Source organism: Heterodontus francisci, chromosome 5 (assembly GCF_036365525.1).
Source record: "Heterodontus francisci isolate sHetFra1 chromosome 5, sHetFra1.hap1, whole genome shotgun sequence".
In the NCBI taxonomy this organism is placed as follows: Eukaryota; Metazoa; Chordata; class Chondrichthyes; order Heterodontiformes; family Heterodontidae; genus Heterodontus; species Heterodontus francisci.
Window position 1 is genome coordinate 191,522,986 of NC_090375.1, and position 15,232 is coordinate 191,538,217.

General features: G+C 43.4%; 1 protein-coding gene across 4 annotated transcripts in view; it reads right to left on the reverse strand.

Annotated features, from left to right (window-relative positions):
- The window catches only part of znf407 (zinc finger protein 407), a 460,931-nt gene that overhangs the window by 244,176 nt on the left and 201,523 nt on the right, over nt 1-15,232 (reverse strand). For all 4 annotated transcript variants that reach the window (XM_068032511.1, XM_068032512.1, XM_068032517.1 and 1 more), the window contains one exon: nt 6,260-6,334. In XM_068032511.1, the coding sequence (XP_067888612.1) occupies nt 6,260-6,334 (75 nt within the window). The remainder of the gene's footprint in view (nt 1-6,259; nt 6,335-15,232) is intronic.

Genomic DNA, 15,232 nt, shown 5'->3' on the forward strand with positions numbered 1-15,232 from the left:
TCTATTGAAGCTTTCCCTCCATTATGGCATTTCATTGAACACCTAATGTAAGCACCCGCAAGGTATCTTCTCTGTGTTAAAAGATATCATGCGTTATAACCCACATTATCTATATTATAGTAAGAATGTGTCACCCTATTATTGCACAATTTGATCACTGGGTTGCGACAAATTATTAAAAATAATGATCTGTTCTGAATCTATCCTATTTAGCACTGTAGTAGAGCCACACAACATGATGGAAGGTAGCTTCAGTGTGAAGACGGGACTTTGTCTCCACAAGGACTGTGCGGTCTGGCGGATATGTCCGTCAGCCAGCTCGCTCAGTAGTGGTGCTACTGAGCCACTCTTGGTGATGGACACAGAAGTCCCCCATCCAGAGTACATGCTGTGCCCTTGCTACCCTCAGTGCATCTTCCACTTGCCTGCAGCAACATTCAGGAAGCGTGACACCATTCAGGACAAAGCAGTCTGATTGACTTGCACTTTATACACTAACCTAAAGATGCACCCTCTCTACCACTGGTGCACTGCAACTGCACTGTGTCCTACACACAGGATGGGGATAGGCAGTAACTTGCAACTTTCTGCAGCAGCACCTCCCAAGCCAAAACCCATCAATAGCTGGAGGACAAATGCAGCAGGTGCACGGTGACACCATCACCTCCAAGATTCCCTCCAAGTCACACACTATGATGTACCTTTGGGTGAAAGAGTAGTGGAAATCTGGAACTTATTCCCCACAATATGTTATAGAGACTAGGTCAATTTAAAATTTTAAAACTAAGATTGATAGAGATGGCTTCTTGATGGATGTTTGTTAGACAAGGGTACTAAGGGATGTGGAACGAATGTGGGTAGATGGAGTTAAGATACAGATTGGCCATGATCTAACTGAATGGCAGAATGCGTTTGAGGGGCTGAATGGTCTACTCCTGTTCCTATGTATTGTGGTCTACAATAGCATAGGTAGGAGCAGCCATTCCACAGTCCTTTTGGAGACATAGGGCTGGTGTCTATAGGTCCACCGCCGAAATTGACAGCGGGGAAGAAAAATGCGACCCACACACTCGGGTCACACATCACTGAGCCGTCGCAACCTAAACGTGACAGCTCATTAGCGTGCCCAGGTCAGCGGTCAGCAGCTCCCCAACGCCCCCCCCCCCCAATGACGTGGAGGGGGCAGGCGAGCCATCCCCAGCAAAGTTGTCTGGCGCCACTGCGCAGGCACTGGCATCATTTTTACAGGGCTTAGTGCTCCAAATGACCGTTTCAAATCTTAAAGGCAAATTGCATTTAAAAGCATTAAAAATAATTTAAAAAATCTTTCCATCCCCTCTTCCACCCCAATAACATTACATTTAATTCCTTGTCCAAACACCCTCCAAAATACTTACCTTGGCTATGCGTCCTTCACCCCCGGCAAGTTCATAAATTCTAATCCTCAACCCCTTTCCAACATCCCCCCAACCAATCCAACAAGTTTGACTCGGCTCGCCCGCTCCCACAGGAGTCGCGCCTCGTTTGCCCAGACCGGGATCCAAAGGCCGTCGATGCGGCCGCCAGAATGAAGATCTCAACCTGCTGTCTGAATTGCAGCGGCCTGCACGTTAATGAATGGTAAGTGTCAATCTGCATATTATAATGCGGGTCCTGTCACCGAGTGGCAGTGGGGCCAACAAGAGGCCTTGCCGCCGCCACCGAGATCGGGACAAGCCTTGCCGGTGTCGAGGTCAGTGGCAGGCCTCATCTGGAGCAATCTTCATGCACCCCAACCCCCCAACACCGTTCCCGACGTCGGGAGCTCTATAAAATTCAGCCCAAAGTCTCATCTTTGCATTGAGGACGTGTGGTATTTTGGGCAAGTGGCAGCAGGGACTTGTATACCACCCTAATCTGCAATCTCATGGCCCAGCACATCCCTCCATCTCTATCAATCCATGTCACCAACCCTAGTTCAATGGGTAGTTAGAAGGAACATTATCCAGAACACATTGGATTGGGGCACCATATTAATGAAGCTACAATTCAGGGTTAGCTGCACATGAAACAATAAAAACAGCAGACTACAGACAGAGCTAAGCAGCCCCACAATCCAACAGATCAGAATTGTTCTCTTGAGCCTTACCATCTCCAGTTGAGAATGGTGATGGACAATTATGCAATTCATGGAGACAAGAAGGCTCCACGAACATCCCAGTGCAAGAGACAAGACTAAAATGTTCGTAAGTGTTTTCAGTCAAATGTGCCAAGTGAACAATCCTACATGACTTCCTCCCGAGGTCCTCACGAATGTACTTTTATGTAAGTACACAGGCCATTTAAATTTTTTGTGCGGCCACGCACACGCGGCAACTTAAAAAGGTTGATTTGTGTGCGGCCAATTTTCAGTTGTTGCGCGGCCATGTATCTGCGCAGCTTGGGGGAATACTGGCCCTCACCATCATAGACACCAACGTCCAGCCAACTTGGTTCACTCAGTGTGACATTAAGCAGCAGCTGAGTACATTGCACAGAAAAGGTTATGGGTGTTGACAACATCCTGGCTTCACTCCTCAACAGCTGTGCACGAGAACAAGCCAGTCCCTGGACAAGCTATTTCAAGCATTTACCCAACAATGAGGAACATTGCCCCTGTATGCACTAGCCACAAAATGCAGGACACACTGAGCCCAGCCAACTATCACCTTATCAGCCTCCTCATAATCATCACCAAAGTCATGAAAGAAGTCATTAATAATGCCAACAAGCAACACCTACTCACCAATAATCTCCTCACCGGCACTCAGTTTGGGTTCCTCCAGAACCATTCAACTCCTGCCTTTGTTACAGCCTTAACTGATCCAGACATGGACATGAGTGTTGAATGCTCGACATTAAAACAGAGGTCAACTCGGATCAAAGGGAAAACCTTCCAATGGCTGGAATCATACTTGATGCAAAGGGCGTTGGCTGTGGTTGCCAAAAGCCAATCATCACAGCCTTGGGAGCATCGCTGTTGAAGTTTCCGACATAGTTCAATTACCTTCAGTTGCTTCATCATTGACCTTACCTCTGTCATAACATCAGGATTGGGGCTGTTTGTGATGCTACAGCATTCAGCTCCGTTTGTAACTCCTCCAATAATGGAGCAGCCCATGTCATCATAACACACCACCTGGACAACACCCAAACTTCAACTGACAAGTGGCAGACAGCATATGTGCCCCATAAGTGCCAGACAATATCCATCTCCGACAACAAAATATCCAATCCCCTACACTTGACCTTCAACTGCACCACCATCATGAAGTCCCAAACATCAGCATCCTGAATGGATTGCTAGCTGGCTTCAAGACAGAAAGCAGAATGCGGGAGTAGAGGTTAGTTATTTAGAGTGGCAGAAGGTGGGAAGTGATGTTCCACAAGGATAAGTGGTGTTCCACAAGGATAAGTGGTGTTCCACAAGGATCAGTGCTGGGACCACTGTTGTTCACAATTTACATTAACAATTTGCACTTTGGAATCAAAAACACAATTTCTAAATTTGTGGATGACACCAAATCACACGGGGGTGCGGGGGAGGGGGTGGGGATAGTCAATACTGAGGAGGACCGCAAATAATTTCAGAGGGCATTAATAAACTTGCAGAATGGGCAAACAATTGGTAAATGATGTTCAACACTGATAAATGTGAGGCCGCACATTTCGGTAGGAAGAATAAGGAGGTCACTTATTAGTTAGAATGTACGAGTTTGGATGGGTTCGAGGAACAAAGGGATCTCGAAGTACAAATACACCAATCACTAAATGTTGTGCCACAGGTTAGCAAGGCCATAAAAAAAAGAAAACCAAGCACTAGGTTTATTTCTAGAGGGATAGGATTGAAAGGTAGGGACGTTATGCTAAACCTGTATCGCACCTTGTTTAGACCACCCATATTGCGTGCAGTTCTAGTCACCAGATCATAAAAAGGATATACAGATACTGGAGAGGGTGCACAGAAGATTTACAAGGATGATACCAGAAATGTGTGGGTATACATTTCTTGGAACTGAGCAGGTTCCCACCACTGATGAGGGAAGAACTTAATCAAGAAATTGACCCAGAAAAATAGCATTCCAGCAGCTCTGGATAGAAAACCTGATCCGCCACTGCAAAAGCATGTGGAGCTCGAGGATTACTGGTTCCGCTCATTGTCAACATCATGATCCTTGGCTGACTAGCTTTACATGGACAGTGTGTGCCTTCAATGGGGCAATCGGAAAAAGGGAAGTTTAGAGCAGCGGTTCTCAAACTGGGATTTGCGGACACCTGAGAGTCTGTAGAGACTTTCCTGGAGGTCTGCGAAATAAGGCGGAAGTGAAAACTGAACAGGGCCAGCCTTACGGGTGGGCTCAGGGTGCTGTGGTCTGGTGTAAGCGAATGAGCACCAGCCGGAGGCAGGTTTGGTGCAAGCCGAGAGGCTGGGAGCAGAGTGCGGCTGCCACACATGCAGAGTGAGCTGCTGTTTCACCTCAGAGGCAAGACGGATGGAGGAGTGTGGAGAGTGGCACGATTATCTCCAGGTAGACCCGGAGTTACCAAGGTTAGTGGTGGGTGCCAGATGAGTTCAGCCTTGTTCAAGAGAGATGAGTTTTTAAAAAATATTTAAGTACTACATACTGAAACTCAAAGAAAAGGCACCAAAATACACATATGCCCACGGTGCCAGTTTCCCTAAAATTGTCCCCATTACCGAGTACACCTGGAAAAACGACTTCTTGTTTACAGTAAGTATTATACAGTATTATAATTTAGGTGGGGGTCCATCAGTCAGAACAGTTGAGAACCACTGGCTTAGAGAACCCTCTCACACTGCAAAGGAAAACAAACTAAGTTAGAATGCATGTCCTGGGGCTCTATATAGATGGGAGCATGAGTCACATGAGATAGGCAGTCCTTAGATGGCAGAACAGAAAGAAATATATATTACCCACAGCCAATCAAGATTGAAGACATTCCTACAGAGTATTAAAGGATGCTTCAATGGTGCAAGTGTTCCGTTTCTCAGCACGGCATTGTTCACTTAGATTGAAAAGAATTATATACCGTTTACATTGATGCCTTGACTCGTATTTGCTGAAACATATCAAAAACACAATCTTACCTTGTAGTTCATGAGAGACACCATAATGTTACAGTTATACATGTTAATCTGCTGCTTAAAAGGTTTGTTCATTGCACGTGTTTTCAATACTGCATAATAGATCGCACAAACATGTCAAATTTCTTTATCTTTCACTGTTCCAAAAAGAGTATGTTATCTTCTGCAGTACCAAAACAATTGCATTCAAAACACGTGTGTGAAAGCCATGTGGTTAGGGGAAACTAAAACTTGACAACTCTCAAGTCAGGCAACTCAACTGGAAATAAAATACTCCTTCCACTTTCTCTTTTATTGAGTCTCACTGGAAAAGAAATAATTCTTATTTCAAAGTAGTATAAATTCACTGAAAAAGATTTCTATAAGAAATAGTTTCTCTAATATGGCGACAGGCAGCAATAACTTTTTTACTTTAAAAATGCGTAGGAAATCACATTTTACCTGGTAAATCATGAGTGATTCTTGTTTTATCTTGTAAATTCAAATGAATAGGTTGCTTTTTAATGACAAACAGGATCATAAATGGACTTCTATATAAATTACCAGTTATCATAGCCACAAAGGCTAGCTTGCTGCTAAACGTGCAGTAAGCTTTTAAGCTACTGGAGCTCTAAAGCTGCATATAACATCCCCATGGAAGACCAATTTGCGGCAATTTAATCTAGCTTGCTCATCAGGAAACTGACAGAATCGTGTGCAACACTGGTTTTATACCCGGCCCAAATTTAATCTCCAGTGAGGCCAAGTTGCAAATTGACACAACATTTAACAAGTCTCAGATTTTGAAACAAATCATGAAGTATCACTGAAGTCAATGGAGACCAACGCTGGGCAAGGTGTAAAACTAGCATTCCACCCAAGTCCATGGGATTCCTGCCCAGCAAGTTGGGTTAAAATAGTCCCTCTCATGTTCAGAAACAAAAGAAATATAGATTACGAAAATATCAGGTAGTTAAATCAACCTAGAATGTATTAAATCACCTGACTTGCTTTGGTCATGCAGTTTGGCTAAGTATGCAAACAGAGCTACAGAAAAAAATTAAGACGCATTTGACTTTGTAAATTGGATTTGGGTGAAGCTCAGAGGTGATGCAATACAAAAAAAAATGGCCAACTGTTATCCATTTCTCCTACCGTTCCTTCGGAGTCCCAATGCTGTGTTTGCCCAATAAATGGGTGCTGAGATGCTTCTTCATAACAAAGGCCCATCTGGAAAAGAAAAATCAGAAACAAATGTTTTATTCATTTCTATTTTTGTTCATGCCTTGTGCTATAACAAAAGAGATGAAAGGAAATAGTGCAATAGTGAAAAGTATATTGCTAATTATAAAAATAGGAACGAGGTTTACAAACTCCCACATTATGGAAGACTGGGCTTAATTTCATTACTCTTTGTGTCAGTTCAATCACCCAAAACCAACAGATTACAACTGGCTCACGGAGTGCTTCTGTACACGCATGAACACAGATGTGCCTCCTCAGTCGATGACCTTAGCTCTCACTAGTTACTCCATAACATTCCACCATGTGGTTAGGTTGAAATTACACTCACTCCAAAACAAATACAAGTGGAAAATCTCGAGCTACCCATCTCTCAAATGCCTCGCTGCAAGGCAGCCTGATTTTGTCAACATCCAGGAGGGGCTACTATGTAATGCTCCCAAGAAGAGACAAAAGGCCCAGATTTTGCAGTCAGCTGCAAATCAAGGGGGCTCATTGCCGAACTCAAAGAAAGCTACCCACAACGACCTAGCGACATCCATGGCGGGAATTTCCCCTTTCCCGAGAGAAGTTTACATCTGGTGCTAAGTCAAGTGGAAGGCTTGGCATGCAGCAGCAATGATGTCAGCAAGCAGGTAGGCAACCAAATTCAAGTATTCACACACACAACAAACTAGGAAGTTAAAAGCACTTAAAATCTTTCACAACAACAGAACAAAAACGTGGATTTATATAGCGCCTTTAATGTGATAAAACATCCCAAGGTGGTTCACAGGAGCGTAATAAACAAAATTTGGCACTGAGCCACATACAGCAATATTAGAGCAAGTGACCAAAAGCTTGGTCAAAGACGTAGGTTTTAAAGAGTGACCTAAAGGAGAAGAAAGAGGTAGAGAGGTTTAGGATGGGAATTCCATAGCTTTGGGCTTGGAAAGCTGAAGGCACAGCCAAAAATGGTGGAACGATTAAAATCGGGGATGTGTAAGAAGCCAGAATTAGATGAGTGCAAAGATCTCAAGGGGTTCTGGGGTTAGAGGAGATTACAGAGATAAGGAGGGGGCGAGGCCATGGAGGGATCTGAAAACAAGGACGAGCATTTTAAAATCAAGGCGCTGCTTAACTGGCAGCCAATGTAGGTCAGTGAGCACAGGAGTGATGGGTGGACAGCATTTGGTGTTGGCATGCAGGTTCCACCCACCCCCCCCCCCCACACCACCTGCCAAGAATGAGGCATATTAATTTTTGTCATACGAACATTGATTTTAAACTTGCTGGGAAGAAGAGAAGGCCTGTTACAAGGGCTGCCAGACACGGAGCTGAAGAAATTTGCATACTAACAGACAGTGCTTGTGGAGACAAAAGGACCATTCCTTGACACATTCAACCCACAATGGATTTTGATCACCAGACATTGAAGGTGTAAGGAAGAGCATTCCAGAGACTGCTTAGGTGATACAATCCACAAAAGCCGGGACTGGTTAAATCAGCTGGTCACATGACTAACTGGCTGGTCCAGGGTTTTTTTTGAACTAGCCACAGAGTTTTTGAAAAGAAAGACTGTTTGCTCCTGGAGTGAGAAGACCTCTTCTGTCTGCTCCCATCTCTTTCTCTAAAGCCTCTGGACCCACTGAGGACACATGAACTTCGAGAGAAATATCTCCTACATCAAACAAGGTTCAAGAAGAATACTGGGCCCCAACGAAAAGCAAGACCTACCTACAATCAAGGACTTTACAGTGAGCTCGAAGAACAGTAACCAAAACCATCTTCAGATATTGCCTCAAACTTTTCCACTTTATTTCTTCTGCTCTTTTCTGTCTCTATCTGCATGTGTATCATGTATCCATGCTAGCGTGTGCGTGTCGCATTTCCGTAGGCATTAACCGAATTAGAGTTCAAGTTTAATAATGTTCAACCTTTTTTCTTTAAACCTAAGAAAACCTGTCTGACTAGTTTATTTGCCTTATAATTGGAAAGCTGTGAACAAGGATTCATCAAGGGGGAGCTAAAAAAAAATGTTTGAAATTAAACCCTGTTACGGTAAGGCCAGGTGACGGCTGAGAGGGAACCCTAGACCCCTTTCTCACCTGGTCGTAACAGTGAGAGTTAGAATTTGGGCAGCAGGGTTTTGGATGACCTCAAGTTTACAGAGGGTAGAATGTGGGAGGCTGACCAGGAGTGCAATGGAAAAGTCAAGTCTAGAGGTAACAAAGGCATGGATGAGGGTTTCAGCAGCAGATGAGCTGAGGCAGGGGCGGAGTCAGGCGATGTTACGCTGTTGGAAATAATGATGTCGTGAGTATGTGGTTGGAAGCTCATCTTGGCACCAGGGTTGCTACTAGTCTGATTTAGACATTTGCCAGGGAGATGGATGGAGTCGAAGGCTAGGGAATGGAGTTTGGAATGGGGACTGAAGAGAATGGCTTTGGTCTTCCCAATATTTAATAGGAGGAAATTTCTGCTCATTCAGTACTGGATGTTGGGCAAGCAACCTGATAATCTAGCAACAGTGGAGAAGTTGAAAGAAGTGTTGATGAAGTAGAGCTGGGTGCTGTCAGCTCACATGTGCAAACAAACACTATGTTCACTATTTAAATTTTCAGATAGCAAAATAAATGTATTATTGTATTAAGACAGAAGCTAAGATAAAGATAAACAGACTTTTAAAAAAGAAAAAATTTAACGTTTTTTAAAATACGGGGCTGTTTTTAAAATTACTGGAGAAATTTAATATTTCACAAATATAACAGTTTTTCAGGGCCGGTGAGGGGGTTTAGCAGTAATTATGAAGTTAGTATGCCATTAAAAACCCAGTTACACCTCATTCAACAAGGTGCCACTTTTTCAAGGACTGTTACAGCGAGAATTAACAGCGTATAAGTGCAAGTTTTTACCAATCATGGTTGCAAGGGAGATTGCAGTCTGTGGGAACCTCTGCAGCACACTTACAGAGGAGCTGACTTATTGACAGCAACTTCGATTTCCGTGATATTCTGCTGATGTGCTGACTCCCAAAGTTGCTGTCAGTTTCAGTAACTGCAAAGAATGCTGGCAGTTTCGCCGTCATTAACACAGCAAAGTCTGAGCCATCGCATTTCATAATGCTGCCAATACAGCAAGATCTCACTTCAGTCAGTACAGCTCGTAGTAGTTTTGGTCTAGCCATTAGATTGACATGAATATAACACCAACAAATCAATACAACACATGGTTTTAGTGGCATTCAAAGAGAGGGAACAAAAATGGCACAAGTTGTCAAAACCTGTAAACTAACATGCTTACTTGAAATCAATACCTTGCAGTCAAGTTGCAAGTTGACACAGCATTTAACATGTCAACAAGTCTCAAATTTTGAAACAAATCATGAAGTATGCATGAACTCAGAGAGCCTATAGCAAAATGATTGTCACAAACAAGAAATTGTAGACCTGATTACTGACTAGTCCCTTGGTCTGTAAACCAAAGTAGCTATTTTTTGGCTGACAAGTTTTAACGACCAGTTTGCTGATTAGCTCGGACAAGTTATCACCGTGCATTAAATAATTGTTAGGCAAATCATGCAACTTCTACCATTGAATTGTTTCATAGTCAGAGCACAGAAGTCAAGGGGATTCACAAATTTGTACAAAATGAGTCAATTCACAACCTTGTGTAAATATCTGCAAATGTCCATCTTATGATAAACCATAGCATATTAGAATAATACAGTGAGACACTATGGAGTTGTAGTTTTTGCAAATACTTTTATTGGTCTTTTTATTTCCGAGGATGTCATTCCAATTCCTCTGCTAGTAGGATGGCAGGCTTGCTACTCTCACTACAGTCTGCAGCATCCACGTGCGAGTTACATGACTATCCCATCTGATTTTTTTTTTTAAACTTTCCCTTCCCAGGAAACCTACAACTTCTAATTAGCATCCCACACCCTGAAGTAGCCCACACAGCAGAGTGGGAGAATGCATCCTCCCACTCAACAGCACTGAGCATTAGTCTTCTACTACACTCTCACACTGTGCAGTATTTCTACTCTTAAGTATTTCAACAACAATAGCAATTTGGTTAACCACACAGCCAGCAATGGACAACATTATTAAAAAGATGCGTTACACATTGATCTATTTAACTTAATATACAATAATATGAATACAAAACAAACTTTATTGCTGCTTTGGTGCTATTAGGGAATAAGGAGGCAACAAAGGAATATAGATAGGTTAAGCGAGTGAGTAACGATCTGGCAAATGGAGTATAATGTGGGAAAATGTGAAATTGTCCATTTTGGCAGGAAGAATAAAAAAGCATATAATCTAAATGGTGAGAGATTGCAGAGCCCTGAGATGTAGAGGGATCTGGGTGTCCTAGTGCATGAATCGTAAAAGGTTAGTATGTATATACAGCAAGTAATTAGGAAAGCTAATAGAATTTTATTGATAATTGCGAGGGGAATCGAATACAAAAGTAGGGATGTTATGCTTCAGTTATACAGGGCATTGGTGAGACCACATCTGGAACACTGTACAGTATTGGTCTCTTTATTTAAGGAAGGATGTAAATGCGTTGGAAGCAGTTCCGAAAAGGTTTACTAGACTAATACCTGGAATGGGCAGGTTGCCTTATGAGGAAAGGTTGGACATGCTGGGCTTGTATCCGCTGGAGTTTAGAAGACTAAGAGGCGACTTGATTGAAACATATATGATTCTGAGGGGTCTTGACAGGGTCGATATGGAAAGGATGTTTCCTCTTGTGGGAGAATCTAGAAAAATAAGAGGTCGCCCATTTAAGACAGATGAGGAGAAATTTTTCTCTGAGGGTCGTGAGTCTTTGGAATTCTCTTCCTCAAAAGGTGGTGGAAGCAGAGTCTTTGAATATTTTTAAGGCAGAGGTAGATAGATTCTTGATAAGCAAGGGGGTGAAAGGTTATTGAGGGTAGGTGGGAATGTGGAGTTGAGGTTACAAATCAGATCAGCCATGATCTTATTGAATGGTGGAGCAGGCTCGAGGGGCCGAGTGGCCTATTCCTGCTCTTAATTCATATGTTTATATATAAAACATCTGTATTACAATTGGCATAATTGTAAATAAAACATCTGTATTACAATTAACATTATAACTACATCACACAGTGAGACTGCAATTATGTGTCCAATGAGAATTTGAAAAGATCTAATTTTTACATCAAAAAGTACGTATGGAAAAAGAGTCAACCTCCTCGAATCACAAAAGCAGAAGTTGGTAAAAGTTCTTCAAGGCAACGTGAACTGTAAAAGTTCTTGTGATAGGTACATGAAGGACAGCTACATTTAAAGCTAACAATCATGTGCTAAGAGGTAATATTCATTGTATTTATATATCCACTCCAAAATGCATAAAGTGTGGGGGGGTTGGGGAGCTTTTAAGTAGCATTCAGCAACTCAATTTAGTTTTAGTACAGAACTAAATATGGTTGGCAAGATTCCATGTAATGTTACCAGCAGCAATCTGAAACTGTCTTCACAGCACTTGCTGTAAAGAGTAGAGTTTCATATTCAAAATGGACATAGAGAACCCAGTCTAACTTCAGCACCCAAATAAATGTATTATTTTAACTTGCTTGTGAAAAACAAATCTCTTTTAAAAGGTTATTCTAATGCACTGCGGGCTGGTCTCCCACATTCTATTCTCCGTAAACTAGAGGTCATTCAAAACTCTGCTGCCCGTGTCCTAACTCGCACCAAATGCTGTTCATCCGTCACCCCTGTGCTTGCTGATCTACACTGGCCTCTGGTTAAACTGTAGCTCAATTTTAAAATTCTCATTCTAGTTTTCAAATCCCTCCATGGCCTCACCCCTCCCTAGCTCTGTAATCTCCTCCAGCCCCACAACCCTCCAAGCTCTCTGTGCAATTCTGGCCTCTTGAGCATCCCTGATTTTAATCTCTCCACCATTGCTGGCCATGCCTTCAGCTGCCTGGGCTCTAAACTCTGGAATTCCCTCCCTAAACCTCTCCTCTTCTCTACCTCCCTTTCCTCTTTTAAGACACTCTTTAAAACCTACCCTTTGAACCAAGCTTTTGGTCATCTGCCCTAATATCTCCTTATGTGGCTAGTATTTTGTTCTTTAGTTAGTATTTTGCCTCTGTGAAGCCCCTTGGGACTTTTTATCACGGTAAAAGGTGCTATATCGTTGTCCTGCAACTTAGTATTATTCATTTGTTCCACAAGCTACAATATAAAATGGAAAAATATATATACAGCTGCACATGTACAAAGCTCCAAAACAATAAACTTCCTCCTCCCCATCACCATCACTGCCATTCTCTTCTCCTTCAGTCAGAGGGTGGCTTGAGGTTGGACTCTATCCTAGAGTACCATTCAATATCGCCTGCCCCAGAGATGCATTATCCCAGAAGGGTTATTTCCCCCCAAAAGTTTTATCTTCTCCATCCATCCTTAGGACAAGTCAACTCTTGCTATGGTGAGGTACTCAATCTGATATTTTGACCGAGCACCAACAAACTTATCCCACTAGGGATAATGGAGAGGTGCTGGTGTAGTGGTAATGTCACTTGTCTAGTAATTCAGAGCCCAGCCTAATGCTCTGGGGTCATGGGTTTGAAACCCACCATGAATTCAATTAATAAGTCTGGAATTAAAAAGCTAGTCTAATGATTACCATGAAACCACTGTCATTTGCACTGGAGTGCTGACTTGGGACTGCATTAGAGTGCTAAAGTGAGAGTTTTGTGACTGAGGGAGGTCGGTGAGGAGGGAGCGAGGAGCTCCTTTCATTTCCTACCTGTCCTCAAAGAGCGTGAGGGGAGCTGAATGTTTCCAAAGCGCACCGCTGATTGGTGAGTAAGTCCTGGTGGGTATTTTTCAAACTGGATTGAATTGTAAGTCATTGTTTTAGCAACACTTAGTTGATTTTTTTTTATTATAATAGTCTTCTAAAGTTTTAAATTTAAAGGGTTTAGTCATGGCAGGAGAGCTTAAAGCCATGGTTTACTCCTCTTGCTGCATGTGGGAATCCGGGAACACTTCCAGTCCCAGGGTCCAGCATGTGTTCAGGAAGTGTGTCCAGCTGCAGCTCCCAGAAGCTCGGGTTTCAGAGCTGGAATGGCGGCTGGAAACACTGTGGAGCATCCACGAGTCTGAGAGCATTGTGGATAGCACATTTAGAGAGGTGGTCACACCGCAGCAGAAGGGACTTGAGGAAGGAAAGGAATGGGTGACCACCAGGCAGTCCAAGAGAAACAGGCAGGTAGTTCAGGAATCCCCTGGGGTCCCGCTTGCAAATCGGTATTCCATTTTGGAGGCTGATGAGGCTGGTTCCTCCAGGGAGTGTGGACAGAGCCATGCTTCTGGCACCACAGCAGCCTGTCTGCACAGGAAGGGGGAAAGAGAGGAAGAGCAATACTAATAGGGGATTCTATAGTCAGGGGAACAGATAGGCGCTACTGTGGCCATCAACGTGACTCCAGGATGGTGTGTTGCCTCCCTGGTGCCAGGGTCCGGGATGTCACTAAACGGGGAGGGTGATAAGGCAGAGGTCATGGTCCATGTTGGTACCAATGACATCGGTAGAAAGAGGGATGAGGTCATGCAACAAGAATTCAGGGAGTTAGGCAGTAGACTAAAAAACAGGACCTCTCGGGTTGTAATCTCTGGATTACTCCCACTGCCAAGTACTAGCGAGTATAGAAATAGGAGAATAGCACAGATGAATGCGCGGCTTAAGAGTTGGTGCAGGAGGGAGGATTTTAGATTCCTGGATCACTGGCATCGTTTCTGGGGAAGGTGGGACCTGTACAAGCGGGACTGTCTACATCTGAACCAGAGGGGACTAACATCTTGCTGGCGGGTTTGCTAGTGCTGTTGGGAGGAGTTTAAACTAATTTGGCAAGGGGAGGGGACGCAGACTCCTAGTAGAATAGGGACACGACTAAACACAGGAAAGCAAACAAGTCAGAGGGAATACAGTGGAAGTAAGTTTCAAGGGAGTAAGACCAGGATGGATGGCCTCTACTTTAATGCCAGGAGTATTGCAGGTAAACGGATGAGTTAAGGGCAAGGATTGACACGTGGAATTGTGATAAAGTAGCCATCACGGAGACATGGTTGAGGGAGGGGCAGGATTGGCAACTCAATATCCCGGGATATAGAATCTTCAGGCGAGACAGAGGAGGGGGTAAAAGAGGAGGGGGTATTGCAATATTAGTTAAGGAGTCAGTTACTGTAGTAAGGAGGGATGATATCTTGGAGGGGGCATCAAATGAAGCTTTATGGGTAGAGTTTAGGAATAAAAAAGGGTCAGCCACATTGCTAGGTGTTTATTATAGACCCCCAGATAGTCAGTGGGAAATTGAGGAGCAAATGTGTGTGCAATTCGCAGAGGTGTGTAAAAATAATAATAGGGTAATTATATTTGGTGATTTCAACTTTCCCAACATTAATTAGGATAGTCATCGTGTTAAGGGCTTAGATGGAGTGGTGTTCTTAAAATGTATACAGGAGAACTTTTTAGCTCAATATGTAGAGGATCCAACAAGGGAGGGTGCAGTGCTGGACCTAATTCTGGGGAATGAAGCCGGACAGGGGGTTGATGTGTTAGTGGGGGAGCATTTTGGTGATAGCGACCACAACATGGTACAATTTAAACTTGTTATGGAGAAAGAAATAGACAAGTTGCAAAAAAAGGTTTTGGATTGGGGGAGAGCGAATTTTAGTAAAATAAGGCAGGATCTGGCCAAGGTAGACTGGAAAGAGTTACTTGTCGGGAAATCTACAGAAGAGCAGTGGGGGGCATTCAAAAAGGAAATGGGGAGGGTACAGGCCCAACATGTTCCCTCTAGGGTAATAGGTAGGAGCAACAAGCCCAGAGAACCATGGATGACCAGAAACATTCAGG